General features: G+C 46.3%; 1 protein-coding gene across 8 annotated transcripts in view; it reads left to right on the forward strand.

The window, feature by feature from the left end:
• CPNE8 (copine 8) overlaps positions 1–22,991 on the forward strand; it is a 220,726-nt gene that overhangs the window by 172,037 nt on the left and 25,698 nt on the right. For all 8 annotated transcript variants that reach the window (XM_006120408.5, XM_014572184.4, XM_025183253.3 and 5 more), the window contains 2 exons: positions 7,862–8,043; positions 9,466–9,593. In XM_006120408.5, the coding sequence (XP_006120470.1) occupies positions 7,862–8,043; positions 9,466–9,593 (310 nt within the window). The remainder of the gene's footprint in view (positions 1–7,861; positions 8,044–9,465; positions 9,594–22,991) is intronic.

The raw sequence follows: 22,991 nt of genomic DNA on the forward strand, positions 1-22,991 counted from the left end.
CTCAACCGCCTCAGGTCGCGATCGGAGCTCCCTGATCTCTTCCCTAGTCATGGTTTTAGATAGTTGTCTACCTGTAAATAGTTAGAGTTTTAGGGTTAGCTGTGTTCCTGTTAACTGTTATGTGTTCTCTTGTTTAAAAAAAAAAAAATTCTTTAAAACTGTTTTCACTCAGAAGCGCTGCTGCGAAGCGCTAAGCTGTGAAATTGACTAACCGCAGCGGGTTACACACGATTCAGTTTTTCTGTAACTCTGCTCAAAAATGCCAGGATCAACTGGTTTCAAGAAATGTTCGGTCTGCCGAGAAGCCATGCCAACAGCTGACGGCCATGGCACTTGTATTAGGTGCCTGGGGGAGACTCATGTCCCTGACAAGTGCACCCATTGCCGCAAATTAACTTCGAAAGCCCGGAGGGAGCGGGAGATGAAACTAAGGATGTTCATGTTTGGTAAGGTACTGCAGCCTGACCCTACCCCTTCAGCAGCCACAAAAATCTCCCAGCACAAGCGGAGAGCAGCTTCTCCGGGACCGGCAGGCTCCAAAACGTCAAAGCCGTCCCCGGCACGCTCCCTCCCTGCGGCAGTTTCAACCCCAGCAGCGGCTTCTAAAGTGACCTCCGGGGGGTCCAGACAACTCACGGGGGATGGCATAAAGGAGCCCCCACCATCCAGAGCCAGAGCGGCTTCAGCACCAACACCGGGAGCGACGCCGCAACTGACCAGCAAGCCGGCATCGGCTTCAGCTTCACGCGCCTTGAAATTGACAAGCGCGCCGGCGCTGCAACTGATCAGCGTCCCGGCACCAGCTTCAACGGCTCCCGGTGAATCGGCGCCTGTTTCCCTTGCCCCGGCAGTGACGTCTTCCCCAGCACCAAGACCTGAGGTGGAACACACTAATGCCTCAGATTCGGCATCTTTGTCAACTCCGGCACCGGGCGTCTTGCCAGCATCGACATTAGACCAGCAGCAGCTGGCCTCTCCGGCACCGTCTCACCTTCACTCGGTGCCTGGTTCCCCTATGCTTCGTGGTAGGGATGAGACTTCAGCATATAGGAAGTCATTGTCAAAGACCCATCATAGGCACAGGTCTTTTTCCCCACCTGCTTCACCAAGAGGGCGAAGTCGCTATCTCGACTATTTTTCCCCCTCTTGGATTATGTACAGCTGGCATGGTTATAGGGATGCGGTGTATTTAGATGCACATCGATCCCGTTCACGATCCCGGTCGCCCACCCGTCTCACAAGATACGGATTGGTGAGGCGCTCCCCCTGCCGCGTCTATTATATCCAGCATGATAGCGCACGTTCTTCTCGATACCCCTCTCCGTCACGCTCTGAACGTTGCTGTGACCGCTATCATAGATCGTATGACGATCGCCTCCACCGTCATTGTTCACCATTATCGCATAGGGGATCTTCTCACATCTATCAATCACCGTTAGCAGAATACTTACATCATAAATCACAACCACTATGCTCACCTTCTCCAGTCAAAAGCTCAACAATCCAGTTAGACCAGTTCCCAGAGGAGGGCCAGCTATCGGAAACGGAAGACCCTAAACCGAAAACTTCCCCGGCGGACTGTCCATCGTCTTCCCCGGATGAAGCAATTTGCCCAGTTGAAATCTCTCCACCGGACGATCTGAAACATTTTCAGGATCTCTTCAAACGAGTGGCAGACACACAGGACATACAGCTAGCAGATGTGTCTGTTAAGAGACATTGCCTTCTGAAGAATATCCGCCCACAACAACGTGCGAAAGTCACGCTGCCAATCGATGAGGCGATTATGGAAGTGGCGGACGAGATATGGCAAACCTCAACATCAATTGCACCTACAAGTAAAAAAAGCTGATAGAAAATATTTTGTTCCAGCAAAGGGGTTGAACTTTTTATTTAATCACCCCCAACCCAATTCACTGGTAGTAGACGCAGCGCAACGTAGGAGTAAGGCGCCACAGTACAGAAATCCCCTTTTGGACAAGGACAACAAAAAATTGGATATTTTTGGGAGGAAAGTGTATTCCTCAGCTACACTCTTACTTCGCATTGCGAATTACTCAGCCCACCTGTCAAACCATAATTTTGATAATTACTCCAAACTAGCGGATTTGTTGCACCATCTCCCAGACACCAAGAAACCACTCCTGAAAGCGATAGTACAGGAGGGGTACACATCATGTAGCGCTGCGCTCCAGATCGCTATGGATATGGCTGACACAGCAGCTCAGGCCGCTGCTACTGGTATAGCCATGAGGAGATCATCTTGGCTTTCGTCCGCAGGGGCACCGAAGGAGTTGCAGAGCAAGGTTGAGGATCTGCCCTTTGACAAACTTAAACTTTTTGCGGCAAACACCGATGAGGTCCTCCACTCGGGAAAAGACTCATGCACCACTTTACATACACTGGGGATGTACACACCTTCCTTCAAGCGTAGGCGTTATTTCCCCTACCAACGGAGATATGACTTCAATTTCCCTAGACAACAATCACGTCCCTTCGACAACCAGCGTCCTAGACAGCGCCCCCAGCGCAAGCGACCACAGCAGAACCGTTCGGGTAATCAACAGTCGACTAAGCAACAGATTTGACTTGCTTGTCGAGGATACAAACCAATCGTCCATAGTCAATACGGAAACCCATCATCTTTTTCACCATCGTTTACGCTCTTTTTACCACCACTGGTCTACGATCACCACAGACAGATGGGTGCTAGAGGTAGTTCAATCCGGCCTCTCCATCCCCTTTCTTTCTATTCCCCCTACCACTCCCCCCTCCCCGTCCCTCTTCAGGGACCCCTCTCACAAGAATCTATTGGAGCAAGAAGTTCAACGTTTGCTCACCATCGGGGTGATAGAGTTCCCAAGCAGTTTTGGGGGAAAGGCTTTTACTCCCGATATTTCCTCACACCAAAGAAGTCAGGAGGATGGAGATCCATCCTGGACCTTCGAAGACTGAACCGGCACCTTCGAAAGCAGCGTTTCAAGATGGTAACCTTATCGACCATTCTTCCGTCATTGAACGAAAAGGATTGGTTTGCAGTCCTCGACTTGCAGGACGCTTATTTCCACGTAGAGATTCACGTGGCACACAGACGTTTCCTTCGTTTCCAACTGGGGAGCGAACATTACCAGTACAGGGTTCTTCCATTCGGCCTGGCATGTGCCCCCAGAGTCTTCACCAAGATGCTAGCAGTGGTCGCGGCCCACCTACGCAGACTAGGGGTAACAATATTCCCCTACTTAGACGATTACCTTCTCAGGGGTACGACCTGCATGGAAACATGTCATATGGTTCGGACAGTATCCGACGAGTTTGCTACCCTGGGCCTTCTCATAAACTTGAAGAAGTCAACACTAGTTCCATCCCAAAATCTCATGTTCATAGGTGCGCGCCTCGATTCAACCATGGCGCGCGCGTATTTACCGATGGAACGTTTTATAATAATCAAGGAATTGGTGCACATGGTGGTCCACGCTCCAACAATCCCCACATGTGTCTGTCAACAACTGTTGGGGCATATGGCTGCTGCCACCATCATAGTGTCCAACGCAAGGTTACGTTTTCGTTGCCTCCAGCACTGGTTAGCCACGGTTTACATCCCGTCGAAGCACGGTGTCCACAGGCCGCTAGTGGTGCCGCAGTATGTCCGGGAATCCCTACAGTGGTGGATCAACCCGACCAATCTCCTCACAGGCGTTCCATTTCATCGCCCTCAACCTACTACACAAATAACGACAGATGCCTCCCTCATAGGCTGGGGAGCTCACATGGGCAATCTCACGGTCCAGGGATGGTGGTCGACAAGAGAAATGCTTTTGCACATTAATGTGCTCGAGTTGAGAGCGGTGCGGCACGCGTGCAGGCATTTTCAGTCACGCATTCAAAATACAACGGCAAGGATTTTAACAGACAACATGGCGACTATGTTTTATATAAACAAGCAAGGAGGTACGCGATCCCGTTCTCTTTGCGCAGAGAGCATCCATTTATGGAATTGGTGTATTACCAACAACACTGTTCTAACAGCTTCCTACCTGCCGGGTGCCGACAATCTAGTAGCGGATTCTCTCAGCAGGCGTTTTCCACACGACCACGAGTGGGAAATTCGCTCAGACGTACTGAATCGTATCTTCGGTCGATGAGGATTTCCAACGATAGACCTGTTTGCGACATAACTCAATTCGAAATGTCCCAATTATTGTTCATGAGCCGGGATAGGTCGCCATTCGCTGGGGGACGCCTTCGTTCTCCATTGGGGGACTTCATTACTGTATGCTTTCCCACCAGTAGTGTTAATTCCCAGAGTTCTCGAAAAGATCAATGTAGACAAAGCTCGAGTAATCCTTCTCGCGCCAGCATGGGCTCGCCAGCCTTGGTTTTCAATGCTTCACCAGATGTCCGTGAAAGTGCCATATCCTCTACCTTCCCTTCCGAATCTGTTGACCCAGGACAATGGATCCCTCAGTCATCCGCGACCGGAGGTCCTACACCTCACTGCGTGGATGCTGACTGGTTTACCGACTCCGAGCAATCCTGCTCCCAACGAGTCAAACAAGTGTTGATGCATAGTCGGAAACAATCTACTCGAACTGCTTACACAGCTAAGTGGGCAAAGTTCCAAGCATGGTGTGCGGACAATAACGTGCATTCGCGTTCTGCACCCTTACCTTGTGTACTGGACTATCTCTTGCAACTACATGACAATGGTTTGGCAATTGCATCGCTACGGGTGCATTTGGCAGCAATTAATGCATTCCATCATAGAGTTGACGGTATTTCTTTGTTTGCTCACCCCACTACGAAAAGATTTCTGAAGGGGCTTTTGAATCTCCACCCCCCGCGGAGACTCTCCGCCCCCCCCCCCCGCCCCCCCGCATGGAATTTGGACTTGGTCCTACAAACTTTGACTCGTCCCCCTTTCGAGCCCTTAGCGACAGTAACACTACACTTACTTACGCTCAAACTGGTTTTTCTCCTAGCCCTCACCTCAGCTCGCAGAGTGAGTGAGATAGCAGCTTTCATGGCTTCTCCGCCCAACACAGTCTTTTCGAAAGAATCAGTAACATTGAGGACCCATCCAGCGTTTATTCCGAAGGTGTCTTCTGAATTCCACATAAATGAACTGGTGGTCTTACCATGCTTCTTTCCGAAACCTCATACCTCAACTCAAGCAGCACACTTACATACTCTGGATGTGAGAAGGGCGTTGGCGTACTACATCGACAGAACACGGGGTTTTAGGAAAACAGACCATCTGTTGGTGGCAGTAGCGAGTCACTCAAAAGGACAGCCTTTAACTTCTCAGCGTATTTCTAAGCTCATAGTTTTATGTATATCCATGTGTCATTCGCTGCGAGGGAAGCCTCTCCCCTCTCGCCCTAAAGCTCTTTCAATTAGGGCAGTGGCTGCTACTACGGCCTTCCTCAGTGGAGTGTCATTTCGCGACATTTGTAGAGCAGCAACATGGTCTTCATATGCGACTTTTATGAAACATTACGCTATAGTAGAACAGTTTACTTCAGATTTTTCCGTGGCTACAGCAGTACTAAACCGTGCTGATAGTCTTGGTTCCGGAGCGCTTTAATTCTGCTCTGTGTACTGCTCCGGAGTCACCTAGAGTGGAGCACCCACGGGGCCACTCGAAGAAGAAAGAGAAGTTACTCACCCTGTGAAGTAACGATTGTTCTTCGAGATGTGCCCTGTGGGTGCTCCACAACCCGCCCTTCCTCCCCACTCCGGAAATTTTTTCTTCTTAATGTCTCTTTCAGATGAGAGGAACGGACGGTTGCCGGCTCGCGCGTGGCTGATCAAAGGCGCGAACGCTATCCTGGTGAACCACGCATGCGCGAGCCGGCGGAGCACGGCTATGAAAAGTCTCCGAGCCGCGGGGACGGGACCCGACACCTAGAGTGGAGCACCCACGGGGCACATCTCGAAGAACAATCGTTACTTCACAGGGTGAGTAACTTCTCTTTTAGAAACACTTCTAATACTGCCATTTGCTTATTTAGAAACCACAGAATACTAGAATACTACAGAAATCACATGTACTAGATAGCATAGCAGATAGAGAACCACATGTCTAAAAAAAGTTCATCATAAATCCTACCTGAGAACATCTTCCTTTTCTAAATCCCTATTCCATAGTTATTAATGATAGCATGACACCCAAGCACCCTTAATTTTGCCCACTAATAATGCCATGCAACATTATTTATGTATTTGTGATACAGGCATTTGATTTCAAATTTATAGTTCCAGATTACATTAAACTAAGTGTTAAAGATTTTTTAGGTTTTTTCTTCTTAAAGTAACAGCAGTGTTTTTGTAAATTTCATTAAAAAGTCTAGTATATCTCAGCATTTCTACAAATAAAAATTACCAGCATACTCACAACTAATTACTCAGTTTTATTATGTTAACTTTATTGCTCATTTAAAAATAGGATCATAGTACACTAAGATTTTATATTCAGAATTCCATTAGCCAGGAATGTATATTAAAATATATCTCTCTCATTAGCTGACTTTTTTCCTTCCATATCTTTAGAGTTCTCTTCTCTCCTTTATGTTCTGCTATGCCAAACAAGAATTAAGAAGAAAAAATAGTCTTAATTATGTTTAGTCCACCATAAATTAAAGATTCAATCATGAGTAGCAAGAGGGAGTCCATTATTGTATATTAACATAGCTATGCCAGCAGTAGAGTTTGGGAAAAGAGCTAAGACTCCTCCCATTTTCGCCACTTGCATCGTGGCAATAGGCAATATTGCTACTTATGTGACCCAAGCATTACAAAAGCAATGCAAGACTATAACAGATGAGCTGAAGAAACTTCAGGAATTGTCTTTTCTGATCAAAAACAAAACATTTATATAGTGACTACAACATATACATACATATTATTACTGTAGTTCTCTACTATTTGATTCTTGGTCATTCGGTTTTGTAATGTATGGAGTCAAGCACAATCCTGGTTACATTTTACAAAAGCAGGATCTCTAGTTATTGCTTCTGAACAAATTCTTGAATGGACTTATATTACAGGTCCCCTTGATTACCTCTCCTTAGAAATAAAAAAGTACTTTTCCTTTCACAGAATAGCTCCCTGTAAATAATCCCAAAATGATCTTACGATCAGAATAAGTTTAAACAAACAAGGTTTGTTAGAAAAGAGAAGAGAAGTTCTCATCAAGAACAATATATATGGTAAGAAAGAACATAGTATTAGTAGTAAAACTAATCTACACTGGTATATACTTAGAGGCAATAAAAGAAATCGGGCAATCAAGTGATTACATCTTTAGCTTAGTGTGTCAGTCACTCATGGTCTCTAAACTTGAGCATCACTGAGAAGCTGCAGGTTCAACGTGTCAGTTTGAATCCCACATTTGTGTTGAATTCCAGTGACCTTTTCTGTTTTGTTAGTGTATAGCCATTCATCTTTGAAGTCTCTGCTGTATTATCATGGTGATTATAGAGTTCTTAGGGTTTATTCCCTTTAGGTACTGTGATGTTTAGGTCTAATCATCCATCTGCTCATAAGAAAAATTTCTGCCTTTTTAATAAATATACTTACTTTGTTTTTCCTATAACTGAATATTCTGATATGTACCAATTTTATTCAAATCTCCTCTGTGTTTGTGAAATGGTCAGTTTTTCAGACTTACATGAGAACAGTTGCAATGAACCTCTTCCAGACTAGAGGCAGTTCTGAGACCACTCTATCACTTGATAGCCTAGTCTTCCAGGTTGCATATCTTGGATTTTCCCTAGAATACAAGATACCTTTCTCACTTTAATGCTAAGTTGCATTCTCAAGTGAGTCCATTGTAAGATGCATCTGATCTTTGTTTTAACAGGTAACCCTGCACAGCCTACCTCACTCCACTATATGAACCCCTACCAACTGAATGCTTATGGCATGGCACTGAAGGCAGTAGGTGAAATCATTCAAGATTATGATACTGACAAAATGTTTCCAGCTCTAGGTTTTGGGGCTAAGCTGCCCCCAGATGGAAGAGTCTCTCATGAATTTGCTTTGGTAAGAAAAGACATAGAATACAGTTTTTAATAACTTTTCTTGTATGTTTAACAAAGATTGTTTTGTGGTTGTACATACACTCAAATTCCTGGCAGTACAGAAAAACTTTGAGTGTACAGTAGTATATTCTGATCTCTTTTTCAGGAGTATTTTTATGTATTTTGTTCATAACAGGCAATAAAACTGAAAAAAAAACTGTTCTACCAGTTCAATCATCCAGCTTTCCAAAGTAAACAACTTTCCTGTTCAAGAAAGCAATTTCAGCACTCTTCATCAGGACTAGCTTATAGGCAGAAAACCAGGTCATAGGGAAGGTCCTTTTAAACCCCCAAAAGAGGAAGGAAACATAATATATCTAGGCCTCAGCTACAGTAGCTTGATAAAGAGGTTTTGTTTCTGGTATTCCCTTATTCCTGTGCACTCTGAAAATGAAACAAATACTTTGGGAAGATACAATTCCACGTAATTGTTCTAGGAAGTATTATCACTACTCTAAATCAGCAGGACTAGTCTGTGGCCTTAAACCTTCAAGATGTTTGTGCATATATTTCAATAAAAGTAGATGCAGGATATATCTCGGTGTAACTTTTAGTTACTACCAGTATAAGACGTGTTGTCCTTTAAGCATGCAATGCTCCCCAAAATATTCACCATGCTTGATGGTGGTAGTGGCTTAACATCTTGATTGATGCCTGCAGGTGTTCTCTCTATATTGACAACTGACTCATAAAATCAAATCATTTCAGAAGTAAAGGTGTATTTTTTAATTACTTGCCCTGATATTCAGTATGAAATTTTAAAGCTAAACTGGATTTGATATATTTGCTTCACAATATGTACATGGATCTCACCAAATTGGCAGCCTATTGTGCATAGGCATTCAGTGTAATAGGTATTGTAGAGATGTAGTATATATATTTTAAAAAATGCCTGAAAAAGCTTAGTCTTAAATACAAGAATTCCAAGCAATCCAGTGTCTCCCAACATAGTGAAATCCCAACAATCATCCTCAGGATCAGCTTGCCCAGTACAGAGGAGAATACTGAAGCCATCAAGAGACTTTGGGTATGTCTACACTACCCTCCTAGTTCGAACTAGGAGGGTAATGTAGGCATACCGCACTTGCAAATGAAGCCCGGGATTTGAATTTCCCGGGCTTCATTTGCATAAGCGGGGAGCCGCCATTTTTAAAACCCCGCTGGTTCGAACCCCGTGCAGCGTGGCTACATGGGGCTCGAACTAGGTAGTTCGGACTAGGCTTCCTATTCCGAACTACCGGTACACCTCCTTCAAGCCTTAAAGGAACACAAGATGTTCAGTTAAATACCATATTAGAACTACTTCTGTATATTTTGGTACTGTTTATTTTGAGTCTTAACTTAAAATATTAATAATCCTATCCAATTTTCTTTAACTGTTTAGAATGGAAACCCTCAGAATCCCTATTGCAGTGGAATTGATGGAGTAATGGAAGCATACTATAGAAGTTTAAAATCTGTACAGCTTTATGGCCCAACAAACTTTGCTCCAGTAATTAATCATGTAGCAAGGTAAGTTTCACAACAATAGCTCTGCAGAAACCGAATACATTTACATCATATTAACGATACAATTATTCCACTGAAAAGACAAACATAAATAGGACATTAAAGTTGAAAAATAAGCATTTAATTGTCAGGAAATAGTGTTAATCTTAATTTTCTGATTTCTGGCATAATCCTTAAAATGTGATCTTTCCATATATAAGGTTTGTCAAATAACTAAATTGTTCAAGTAGCAATTTATTTTACAATATTCTATATAATAAGCATAGGGATTGTCAGTCTCTGTTCAGTTATGCATGTTTTACTAAAGAGGGAATTTGGCCTTCTATGTGACATACTGTGTTTACTGTGTATAAAGAAAGGTCCTGTTCCCTCTCCCAGCCCATTTGTACTACTCCAGTAGCAAAGAGAGCCTGGAAAGCTGCCTTAAACACTCCTCAATGGACAAACTAGTTCCCTACAGGCCAGCTCAGGCCTTGTCTGTGCTACCACAGGCCATTCACCTAAGTTATGCAACTTCAGTTACATAAATAATGTAGCTGAAGTCAGTGTTCTTACGTTTGCTTACCACAGTATCTTCACAGGGGTAAGTCAACAGCTTACGCTCTCCCATTGACTCTGCTTATTCTTTTTATTTTGCTGTAGTACCGGATTCAATAGGAGAGTGCTTAGCGGTTGATTTGTCATGCCTTGTATAGACACGATAAATCAACCTCCGCTGGGTTGATCACTGCCCATCAATCCAGTCCATGGTAAAGACGTGCCCTTAGTGGAGTGCAACTGATAAGGGGTGTGATTGGTGTGTGTGTGTGGTGTTTTGGTAATACCTGGCTGATATAAGGGCCCTTTGGTGGCCATTACAAGCCAGCATGATTTAGAACAGAATTCAAATTGATCCAAGTTTATATTGAGGGCAAGATGTATGCAAAGGTGGCTTAAATGCATCATCTTTCATCTCCTCTTCTCCTTGAAAGCGAGTAGATAATCTTGTGCAGCTGATGGTCTGGCATCCCACATAACAAAATGACATTTTAGGAGATGAAACATTTTTATTCCTCATTTGTCGTCTTTTGTTTTTTAAGGCTTTCACTTATTTTGAGGGGAAACAAACTATGTTACAATTAGTTGTCTATAAAATGGGAAAATTTTCACACACACAAATCAAATTATTGTAGTTGTTTTATGTTTTACAAGGGCCTAAGTAGAAGAATTTAAATTTTCACCAAACTTTTTTGACATTTTAATGTTAAAATATTCATTTTTCCCCTTCTTCTTCTTTTTCCCCAGATAGCATCTCAGGCTATGTACTCAGTGGTCAGAGTAGTCGCGTCTATGGTAGTATATATTCTAAGGCTGTGTCTAGACTGCATCCCTCTGCCAAGAAAGGGATGCAAATCAAGCACTTCGGAAGTGCAAATGAGCCCGGGATTTAAATATCCTGGGCTGCATTTGCATTCTTACATTCCAACGCTGTGCCGATCAGGCTCAGTGTCAAAAATGAAAGTAAAGTGTAGCCGCGGCTCTGCCGACACTGGAGAGCTTTTTTGGCTGCTCCTGTACTCCTCATTTCGACATTTAAATATCCTGGGCTCATTTGCGCTTCTGAAGTGCTTGATGTGCATCCTTCTCTCGGCAGAGGGATGCAGTCTGGACACAGCCTAAGGTAGTATATACTACCTTGTATTATTTACACATCATTAGAAGCTTTGATGCAAAATATTTGCAGATATACATTTTATAAATAAAGCTTATCAATTTAAGTATTATAGTTGCATCAAATGAGTTGGGTGTTGTCTTCATGGTGAATGGATCTGTACTAGGGGAATGTAAATTTAAGTGTGCACTGGTGTGTTGTACACTAACTGGACTGTGTGAATCTGCTGACATTCACTAAATGAAATGGAATTGCATTAATGAGCATTAATGGAACTACATTAAAGCACACAAGGAAATTTGAGTGTGCTCTTGAAGTCTTTCCTCTCTATTGCATCATTCATTGTGTGGGCAAGCCCCAACTAAGGAACCAGCATTTTCAACCATAATTGTTTTCCTGCAGTGAAGGATGAAAACTGTAGCATATGTAAAAGAAGTGTACAGGCAGTCCCCGGGTTACGTACAAGATAGGGACTGTAGGTTTGTTCTTAAGTTGAATCTGTATGTAAGTCGGAACTGGCATCAGCCGCTGCTGAAACTGATCAGTTTCAACCGCGGCTGAATCTGGACGCCAGTTCTGACTTACATACAGATTCAACTTAAGAAACCCAGGCGTCCCCAAGTCAGCTGCTGCTGAAACTGATCAGCAGCTGATTCCAGGAAGCCTGGGGCAGAGCAACTCTGCCTCCAGCTTCCTGTAGTCAGCCACTGGTCAGTTTCAGCAGCGGCTGAATCAGGACGCCTGGGGCAGAGCAGCTGGGGTGCCGCTGGGTTGCTCCGGTAGCGCGGCTCCTCGGCGCTACTGGAGCAACCCAGCAGCACCCCAGCTGCTCTGCCCCAGGTGTCCTGATTCAGCCGCTGCTGAAACTGACCAGCAGCGGCTGAATCAGGATGCCTGGGGCAGAGCAGCTGGGGTGCTGCTGGGTTGGTCCGGAGCGGCGCTGCGGAACCAACCCGGCAGCCCCCAGCTGCTCTACCCCAGGGGTAGGCAAGAAAAGCCTGGTCTGCTGGGGGGGGGGCACTAGCTGCACCCCCCCCCCCAGCAGACCAGGGAGACAGGGGTGGCGGGACCGCCCAAGTCCTCCACGGCTTTGCTCCATCTCCCTGGTCTGCTGACCTGGGAGACGCGGAGCAAAGCCGCAGAGTGCGCAGGCAGCGGGACAGCCCGGGCACACTTGGGCTGTCCCCCTGCGGGCGTGCTCCGCGGCTTTGCTCCCCGTCTCCCTGGTCTGCAGGGAGACGGAGAGCAAAGCCGCAGCGGGACAGCCCAGGGAGATGGGGAGCAGCTTTTCTCGCCCCGAAGGACGGGGGCAGCGGACCGCGGCGCATCTGGGCGTCCCGCCGCTCCCGTCCTCCAGGGTGAGAAAAGCCCCGTTTGTAACTGCGGATCCGACATAAGTCGGATCCGCGTAACTCGGGGACTGCCTGTACTTCAATATGAATTTTGTAGGTGATTTAACTGTTGCTTTTTCTTTCTAAAGGATTTCTAAAAAAATAACTCCCTTTTGTGTCTTACTTTATAGCTGTAGTAACACAACCTACATTCCTCTTTGGAACAACCTATGAAAAAAAATCCTCTTTTTTAAATGCCACCAGGTCTTTTTCTAAAACATGAAACTCTTTCTTGAGACAAAGATCATGTCTGTACTAGACTAGTGGTTCTGGTATGTGAGGAAGTACTTTGTTCTTTGAGAAGATGCTCATTTGTCTTTTCAACAAAATTGTCCTTGGATTTATGACCTGATATGTATTGCATTTATAGCTTGCAATTAAAATGTCTATTAAATATCTTATACAAAGCTCAAATTGTAATAACAGTAAATATTTTAAAACAAAGTATGGCATTAAAACAAAATAGGAGATATAAAACCTATATTTTTCTCCTTTGTATGGCTGATATAAATGTAGAGCAACTGTAATTTTTCAGTTAGATGGGTAAGCTAGATAATTGTGTCTGGAGTAGCAGAGTGTATTGCTATGATGCTTCCTTCATATTTGTGGTTTGGGCATTCAGTTATATGTTCCATGATCTGTTCTAAGTGATCACAGTCGTACACTAAAGAGTTCTTAATTTTTCATTTGTGCAGCAAGCATCAGCATTTGTCATGGTTTGTGCAGATAACAGCTGAGGGTTGCCTATGAACTTTATAGATCAAAATCAAGAATCTTCTGTTTCAGGTCTTTTGTTAAAGTGTTTATTTGTGACTTCTTGCAAACTCCATTTGGCTTTCCAGACTTCATCAGGGTTGAAGTTGCATTGTTGAACATTTAATGAGTGGGCCCAAAGGTGCTTACTCGACTTTAAGTGGTGGTGAGGGATGATGTTAAGGTTCTGTTGGGAAAATGTTCATTGTCCATGATCCTCGAATTTCCAAAGGGGTGTGGTATCACGGCGAATGGATGAGGGAGTAATATGCAAAAGCAACATGTTGGGATCAAATTGAGGGTTATAGTCTTGCACCACATTGGAGTGTTTGGACAACCAACAAATCGAGTATGGCTACTTCTCATGTGTGCTGGTGCACAGCACTCGATTTTGGAGTACATAATTCAGCCATTGATGATACCTGTAACATTGACACTCCTGCTCTTCAACTAGTGCTCGCCTGTTTCTGGACCACATAAACCAAAATATGGTCACAATAATAACATTTGGGCCAGAATCCCACTTGTTCTTTGAGGATTGCTAACTCAACAAGAGGAATGATTTTCTGAAGAATGGTACATTTTAGAAGTGTTTAGGTATTACATAGGAGTGATATTGGCCTGTATCTTCCTGGGCTGTTAGTTGGCTTGTCTGGTTTAAGTATGGCAATGACTGTTGCTCCCGCCAGGCTTTTGGGATGCATCCATATGCCATAGTTATTATGTATAGTTTCATCAACCATCAGAGTCCCTGGGGCCTAGTCAATGAAGAAATTCTGAGGGGATATAATCTTCATTAGCCACCTTCCCTTTCATCATTGCAGCCAACCCCTCTTTCACATCATCTGTACTGATGGCGATTAATATTCATTTTTATATCCATATTGAGGTTTTATCCCAACAACCTCCTACTCCCCACTAAGGGAGCTTAGCCTTCAAGTTGAGAGCTGTTGGTGGGTAACGGCGTAAAAAACTGAGCATTCTACAATGCAGACCTTAATATCATTTTTATTTCTACAACTGACATGAAAATATTTATTCATTTATTATAATCCAGAATTAAATTATATTTGAATATTTTAGGTTTTCTAAAACTACCTTTCATATAATAAGATGAAAGAACTGGTCTACTCCTGATCTGGAATTAGAAAAGACTTTGAATAGCAATTTTATTTACATTTCAGTTGTGACTCTCCTACAGCTAATAGCATTCTGTAAATTCAGTTTCTTTTGGGCCTGTTCTTGATTTTGCATAACTTTTTTGAACTTAAACTTATTAATTATTGGGCAAAATCAGATGTCATTGCACTAGAGTACAGTTTTTTACTATATATTTTCATTGGCAGGTAGATTTTCATTTAATGTACTACTTTTTGTGGGTGGTCAGGAGAAACTCCTGTGTTCAAAAAGAGCCTAATTCTGAGTTAAGTTAATGGGATTTATAAATCAGGTAAAATTTTCAGGATTGGGTCCATAGTGTACACTATGCTAAATACAATAGAGAAGTTTCTTCTTCGAATGCTTTCTCATGTTCATTCCACTTAGGTGCGCGCGCACCACATGCACAGATTGTTGGAGAGTTTCCCCTTGCGATACTTGTTGGGCCAGCAGTGGAGCGCCCTTGAGTGGTGCCACTATATCAGTGTATACAAGCAGTCCCCGGGTTACATACAAGATAGGGACTATAGGTTTGTTCTTAAGTTGAATTTGCATGTAAGTCGGAACTGGCTCCAGATTCAGCCGCTGCTGCTGAAACTGACCAGGGGCTGACTACAGAAAGCTGGAGGCAGAATTGCTCTGCCCCCAGCTTCCTGGAATCAGCCACTGATCAGTTTCAACAGCGGCTGAATCTCGAGCCTGGGACAGAACAGCTGGGCTGCCAGGTAGGTCCCTGCAGGACCAACCCGGCAGCACCCCAGCTGCTCTACCCCAGGGTCCACAACAAAAGCCTGGTCTGCTGGGGGAGGGGGCGCACTAGCTGCGCCCCCCTCACCCCCCAGCAGACCAGGGACACGGGGAGCAAAGCCGCAGCGGTGGCGGGGTGCCGCGCCTCTGAGGCTTTGCTCTGGCAAAGCCTCAGAGGCGCAGGACCCCGCCGCCGCTGCGGCTTTGCTCCCCGTGTCCCTGGTCTGCTGGAGACGGTCCCCCGCAGACCAGAGGCTCTGGCAAAGCCTCAGAGGCGCGGGACCCCGCCGCCGCTGCGGCTTTGCTCCCGGTGTCCCTGGTCTGCTGGAGACGGTCCCCAGCAGACCAGGGGCACCCGGAGCAGCTTTTCTCCCCCGGAGGTTGAGGTGGCAGGACCGCTGCGCTCTGGGCGGTCCCGCTGCCTGCGAGCTCTGGAGCGAGAGAGCCCCGTTCGTAAGTGCTGAACCGACATAAGTCGGATCCGCGTAACTCGGGGACTGCCTGTACATACCCCCATTGGCCTTCCACACCTTCAGTTCCTTCTTACCACCAGTGATGGTTGTTAGAGCTCCTTTATTGCTTGATTGCAAGCATTTTCTCAGGGGTATTTGAAAGTCTTTAGAGTTGTTAGCACCTAGTTTAATACCTTTGTTCTTTCCAAGTTGCTTCCCCAGTTGAGTACCAGTTTAGATAGAGTTAAATAGGTTTGTTTTGGATTGGAGCTCTTCTGTTGCATCCCTTTCCCTCCCAGCCCACGGGACATGCCAGGGCCTCATGGCTTTAAGTCCTGTGCTGACTCTTCCAACCCTATGCCTATGGTGACCCACACAATTTGTGCCTGAAGTGTCTGAATGAGGCCGACGACCTGGCTAACTGCAGAATCTGCCGCAGTTTTAAGCCCTAGACTCAGCAAAAGAGAGATTCATGCTTGAAGATACTCCTGATGGAATCAGCAGATGTGGCACTGGCCCTCACTGCGGGAGAAACTTGGGTCTTGAGGAGCCTCATCGGTGTCGAGGCACCCTGCGATGTGGCATCAATCTCAATCACTGATGCCGCACAAGAAGAGGAGGCTGGAGAGGGGCAGGTTTCTAACCCAGCCTGTGGTGTGCCCCCAGTCGGGGCAACCTTTCGTGCTCACACTGTCCACAAGGTCTGCTGCTCCTAGATCAGAGCGTGGCCAGTCGAGCATGACCAAGAGCCACGGTAAAATGGAGGAGCTGGTTCCGGTTGAAAGACCCTCCATTCCGGGTGTATTCAAGGCAGCTCAGGCATTGATCAAGCTGACTGCTGATTCGCCCTTGCCTCCTCTGGAGCACAAGGACCGGCCTCAGGCCTGTGCCTTGTCATTGGCACAGGCCCACCCCCCCGGCTAGGCTCGCACCACCCTCGGCACTGGTTCCCCGTGTGGTGCTGCAGTCCCCAGCACTCACATCTACACCAGCACCCAACAGGTCCTTCTGAGATAGCGAGGCTACCAGTACTGGAATCCAGGGAGAGCTCGGTGTCTAGCATGCTCATCCCGGCGGCCCAGTCCACAGCACCGGAGCACTTGATGCTCCACTGCTGATGCAGCACCAGGGCAAGCCAGCTTCCATGGTTTGGCACATGCAGAGGCACCAATCCCCAGGTCCAACCTCAGCCCTGCCTTGGTCAGAGTTAGGTTACTCGACAAATTCCGATGTGGAGTCAATGCAGTCCAGGGCGTCGCTTTCTTGTTCCCACTCCCGGTGCCACTCGGACACCCAACCTGATCCCAGTCCCGGCACCGTTCCAGGTCCCAGCGCCGCTCTCGCTCCTGGCACTGCAAGTGCCATGATAGCATCTCGGGAAAATCACAGACCTGGCCTCCACAGTGGCAGCACCCAGACCAGTGGCTGTTTTGGACCCTGTGGGCGTACCACCAGGCCCAAGAGAGTGCTCTCTTCACAGCAGGATCCTCATGTTGGGGAATCTGGGCCCTAGCCTTGGCCACCCCATTGCCTAGTGCCCTGGCACCGGAGGCCTCGGTGGTACAGGATGAATCCCTCAGCACCCATCAGGACACCCATTCCTGAGGGTATCAGGAATTAAGGGCAGTCAGGGCAATCTGTCCACTCTCAGGAATTGGAGTGGCTGCACGAACTGGAGGATGTGACAGTACATGAGTACTCATCGTCCTCTCCCGGTGAGGCCCTAGGTTGACCTCCTCATCAATGCTGGCCATGGACTCCTGGGCCAGCCAAGAACTCCTCCAGAGACTGGCCCAAAGTCTAGGGTCCAACTTGAATGGGCCTCTGAGGACTCTGACCCGACAGTCGACCATCCTCAATACAGAGGTGCTGTTTCAAGTGGCCTTGTCCTTGAATTCAAGACAGAGGGCACAATCACTAAGGCCCTCTGGCAGATGCCAGCATCTATTCTGCCTGCAGATAAGAGGGCAGAACAGTGGTGCATTGTCCCCCAGGTGGGCCATGAGCACCTGTCCTCGTATCTGCCACCAGGCTTGATAGTGGTACAGGCCACTAAGCACTGCGAACATCAGGGCCAACCTGCACCTACCCCAAAAACAGTGAAGCCAAATGATCAGACCTGTTGAGTCGCAAGGCCTACGTCTCAGGGGGTCTCATACTCAGGATTGCTAACCAGCAAATCCTCCTTCAACTCATGGGCAGCTATAGACAAATTTTGAGAGTCACTGCCCCAGGACTCGAGGCAGGAGTTTAGGGCCTTGTCAAAGGAGGGCAATGTAGTGTCCCAGGTGGCATTTCAGGCAACCCTGGACTCCACGGATGCAACAGGCTCTACTGTGGCACAGGCCTGGTCCTGCACAGGGACACATGGCTTTCAGGTGTCTGGCATTCCATGAGAAGTCCAGAACATGATTCAGGACCTGCCCTTTGAGGCAGAGCTGGGGGCAGTACAGGAGGACCCTAGGACCTAAGGGAAAAGGGTTTCTACTCCCGCTACTTCCTAGTCCCAAAGGCCAAGGGCAGCTTCTGCTCTATTCTGGACCTAAGGGATACTTTCATATTAAAGTCAAAGTTGAAAATGGTAACCTTGGCCTCCATCATTCCTGCCTAGCCATGGGAGACCAGTACTCTGCCTTCAATCTCAAAGATGCCTATTTTCACATTTCTATCGCACCCATGCACAAGTGATTCCTCCGTTTTATGGTGGGTCACAGCCATTAGTTTACGGCCCTTCCCTTTGGCCTTTCTATGGCCCCCAGAGTTTTTACAAAGTATATGGCAGTAGTGGCCACTTTCCTGAGGAAGCCATGGGTCCAGATTTATCCATACCTGGATAATTGGCTTATAACAGGCTCCTTCCCGTCCCAGGTAATCTGCCACATATCCCTTGTTAGGAAGACGTTCATCAGGCTGGGCCTTATCCTAAACAAGGCTAAATCCACCCTGGTCCCCACTCAAACAATACAGTTTGTGGGGGGTTTCCTGGATGCGATGAGGACCAGAACCTCCCTGCCCATGGGGTGCTTCACGACATTAAAGTAGGCCATCCTGTGCCTCCAGTCATTTCCCCACCACGATGGCCCCGCTGCTGCATGAGGCTGCTAGGGCTCATGGCGGCCTGCACTTACGTGGTACAGCATTCCAGGCTCAGGTTATGTCCACTCCAACTATCGCTGGCGCGGACCCACAGCTCAGCATTCCAGCATATGGACGCGGTGGTAATGGTGCCTGCAGACGTGTTGAGATCCCTCAACTGGTGTCTTTGCAAGGAGGTGGTCTGAAGGAATGCCCTTCCTTTGTCTTTCCCCATCTATTCATCTGGTGATAGGTTCCCCAGCCTGTGTTGGAAGCGTCTATCTCAGGAAACTACGGACACACAATATGTGGGGCCCAGCAGACCTCTCTCTTCATATCAATGTCAGGGAGTTGAGAGCTATTCACTTCGCATGCGGTGTTTTCCTGTGGCAGCTTTGAAACAGGTGCATTTCAATTTTGATGGACAACACAGCAGCGATGGTTTATATAAACAGACGGTGGTGCTCGCTCCTATCCCTTCTGCAGAGAGGCTGTCTTTCTCTGGGAGTTCTGCATAGCTCATTGTATTCACCCAGTGTCCATTTACTTTCCCAGGGCCCAGAACAGGTTGGCAGATCTCATCAGCAGGTCTTTCAAGGGGCACAAGTGGTCCCTCAGGGTGGACATACCCCACCTGCAGAAAATAGGGCTATCCCCACATGAACCTGTTTGCGATAGCAACAGGAAGTGTCCCCATTTTTGCTCCCTATTCAACCACATCCCAGGGTGTCTGGGGGATGCTCTCATGATCCCTTGGCCTCGGGGCCTGCTGTATGCCTTCACCCCCTTCCCACTGATCCACTGTATAATTCTCAGGGTCAGGGAATTTCAGGCTTTTGTAACCCTGATGACCCCAGCGTGGCCTCGTCAGCATTGGTTTCCAGCACTTCTTGCGCTCTCAGTAGAGCAGCCTCTAACCTTCTCCCTGTGCCCAGACCTAATCTTTCAGGAGTTTGGCACACCATAGCATCCTAACCTCCTCTCTTTGCACCTCATGTCATGGAAGCTCCATGGCTGATGGCTATGAAGAGGCAGTGTTCAGACCAGGTCTAGGCAGTTCTCTTGGGAAGCCATAAGCCTCTCACTCGGACCTCTTAACTGGAAAAGTGAAAACTGTTCATTCTCTGGTCAGAAGGTATGGGATTCTCGCCTATGGAGGCCCCTGTGCCTGCTATATTGGATTATCTCTTGGGTCTTAGGCTCAGGCCCCTTCCTCAGTACAAGTGCACCTAGCTGCCATCTCAGCCTTTCATTCAGGCTCAGTGGCAGGGCCTTTTTCTCATATCCCATGGTACATTGTTTTCTTAAGGAGTTGGATAGGGTCTACCCCCAGGTACGCGAGCCCTTGCCCTCTTGCAACCTAAATCTAGTTCTCAAAAAGCTCATGGGTCCCCCATTTGAGCTGTTGGCAACATGCTCCCTTCTGCACCTTTTCTGAAAGATGTCTTTCTTGATAGCCATTACTTTGACTAGGCGAGTGTCAGAACTGAGGGCCCTATCCGTGGACTCCCTGTACATGGTATTTTTAAGGATACGGTCAGGCTGTGCCTTCACCCTGCCTTTTTGCCCAAGGTGGTGTCTTACTTCCTTGTTCACCAGGACATTTTTCTTCCTGTTTTTTACCCAAAGCCCCATAGCTCTGGGACAGAGCAGCTCTACACACTCTTGGGGTGTGTCTAGACTACATGGCTCTGTCGATGGAGCCACGTAGATGAGTGTACTCAGCAAAGGGAAATGAAGCGGCGATTTAAATAAACACCGCTTCATTTACATCAAAATGACCACCGCGCTGTGCCGATCAGCTGATTGTCAGCACAGCGCGGCAGTCTAGACAGGGATCAGCTGACCCCAGATCCCTTTGTCATCAAATCCAAACAGTAAATGGCCTTGGAGTATCCCATCAAACAATGCACCATGCAAGTGAGAAGAGAGCAGACATGGTTGTATGTTTTGTTTTTTTTAAAAACAGGATCTGACAACAAAGGGATCTGGGGTCAGCTGATCCCTGTCTAGCCTACCGTGCTGACAATCAGCTGATCGGCACAGCACGGTGGCCATTTTGATGTAAATGAAGCGGCGATTATTTAAATCGCCACTTCATTTCCCTTTGCCGAGTACACTCATCTACATGGCTCCGTCGATGGAGCCACGTAGTCTAGACACACCTTTGATGTGAGATGTGGTTTAGCTTTTTATTTAGAGAGGACCAGACCCGTCCATAAATTCCCTCAATTGTTCATATCTATAGCAGACAGGATGAAGGGCCACCCTGTGTTGGCCCAGTGTATCTCATCTGGGTTCACAGATTGTATCAAAGTGTGCTATGAGCAAGTTCCGGCTCCGCCCATTACTGGCCCAAGCATCTTCCATGGCCTTTGCAGCCCAGGTGCCCATTGTAGAAATTTGCAGGGCAGCTACCTGGTCATTGGTGCACACTTCTGCAAACCACTATGCCATTATGTAGCAGGCCAGGGAGGATGCTGCCCTGGGCATGGTTGTGTTTCAGTCTGTCTCTCAGTAGGTTTTAGTCTGTCTCTCCTGGGGTTTTAGCTTTGGAGTCACCTAAGTGGAATGGACATGAGCAAGCACTAGAAGAAGAAAAAATGGTTACTTACTTTCGTAACTGTGGTTCTTTGAGATGTTTTGCTCATGTCCATTCCACATCCCATCCACTTTCCCTGCGTTGGAGCATTCCAGAATGAAGGAACTGAGAAGGTGGAGGGCCAGTGGGGGTATATATGCACCGATATAGTGGCGCCACTCCACGGGGTTCCCCTACTGGCCTGACAGGTACCACTACGGGAGAACTCTCCAACAATCCATGCACACGATGCACACACACCTAAGTGGAATGGACATGAGCAACACATTGCAAAGAACAACAGTTACGAAAGTAAATAACCATTTTTTCCAGAACATGAAACCGTAGTCTAGGGAAACAATGTCACCCAGTTAACCATTGAAGTCCAGATTCTTTCAGGCAGTTCCGTAAACAATCACAGACTGCAAAGTTACTGGGACGATAGCTCCTAAGTTGTCTATTCAGTTACTAAACAGCACATTTAGTATTGCAGATATCACCAATAACTACTTATACATCTTAAATCTCAGGTTTTGGATTGTTTTTTTAATGTGGTTGATTTATCTCAACAGTAACACTGTTGGAGTATAGTCTTAGTTCCTTCCATGTTGTTGTAACAAGTATTTTAGTTGTTTAACAACTGAAATGCACAACATGCTACTTTTGATTGATTTGTGCCTTGATTAAACTGAACTTTCTTAAAAGTTAATTTCATTCCCATATGGCCCAAGAATAAATCTGTAATTATATAGCTCAGAGCTTTTTCCTTATTTGTTTAAAATGTAACTGAAAAACAACAGTCACAACTATTTTGAACTGTGCTGGTACCTGGAAGTTTGTCTTTCAGTTACTCATTGCAGATTGCTGATGCATCTTACACCAGTCCAAGTATATAAAGTTTATATCAGGCTTAAACTCTACTAGATCATGGAGTAAGGAATCGAAGGCATCAGATTTGGGCAGCCACAGAGTGGGCCAGCTCTGCAGGCAGCAGCACAAAAGTAAAAGTGACAATATAATACCCACAACTTCCGCGCTGCTGCTACTGTTGTCTGATCTCCCTTCAGAGCTGAGCATCAAGCCAGTAGCTGCTGCTCTGCAGCTCCCCAACTGAAAAGGCAGTGCTACCACTAGCAGCAGTGCAGAAATAAGGGAAGCTGAACCATAATCCCCCTACAATAACCTTGCAACCCCTGCCTCCCCACAACTCCTTTTTGGGTCAGGACCCCTTCAATTATAACACAATGAAATTTCAGATTTAAATAGCTAAAATCATGAAGTCTACATTTTTTTTAAATCCTGTCCGTGAAATTGCCCAAAATGGAAAGTGTTTTCTTATATGGCCCTACTAATAGTTAATACGCTTCTAAGACATTACCAGATGCTACATTGCCTTGTCTACCACTGAGGCTCTAATCCATCAACAATATACTTCTTACACTTCTTGAGAACTTTGTTCAGTTGCTTCTGCAGTTATCTGTTAACACATAATTATCACATATGCCACAGTTACTTTGTTATAACCTACTCCGCTAAAGGGAGAGTTGATTGTTTCAATTATGAATGTTTTTTTTCTTTTGAGGGGCCTAGCAT

Source organism: Pelodiscus sinensis, chromosome 1 (genome assembly GCF_052426305.1).
Source record: "Pelodiscus sinensis isolate ZL-2025 chromosome 1, ASM5242630v1, whole genome shotgun sequence".
In the NCBI taxonomy this organism is placed as follows: domain Eukaryota; kingdom Metazoa; phylum Chordata; order Testudines; family Trionychidae; genus Pelodiscus; species Pelodiscus sinensis.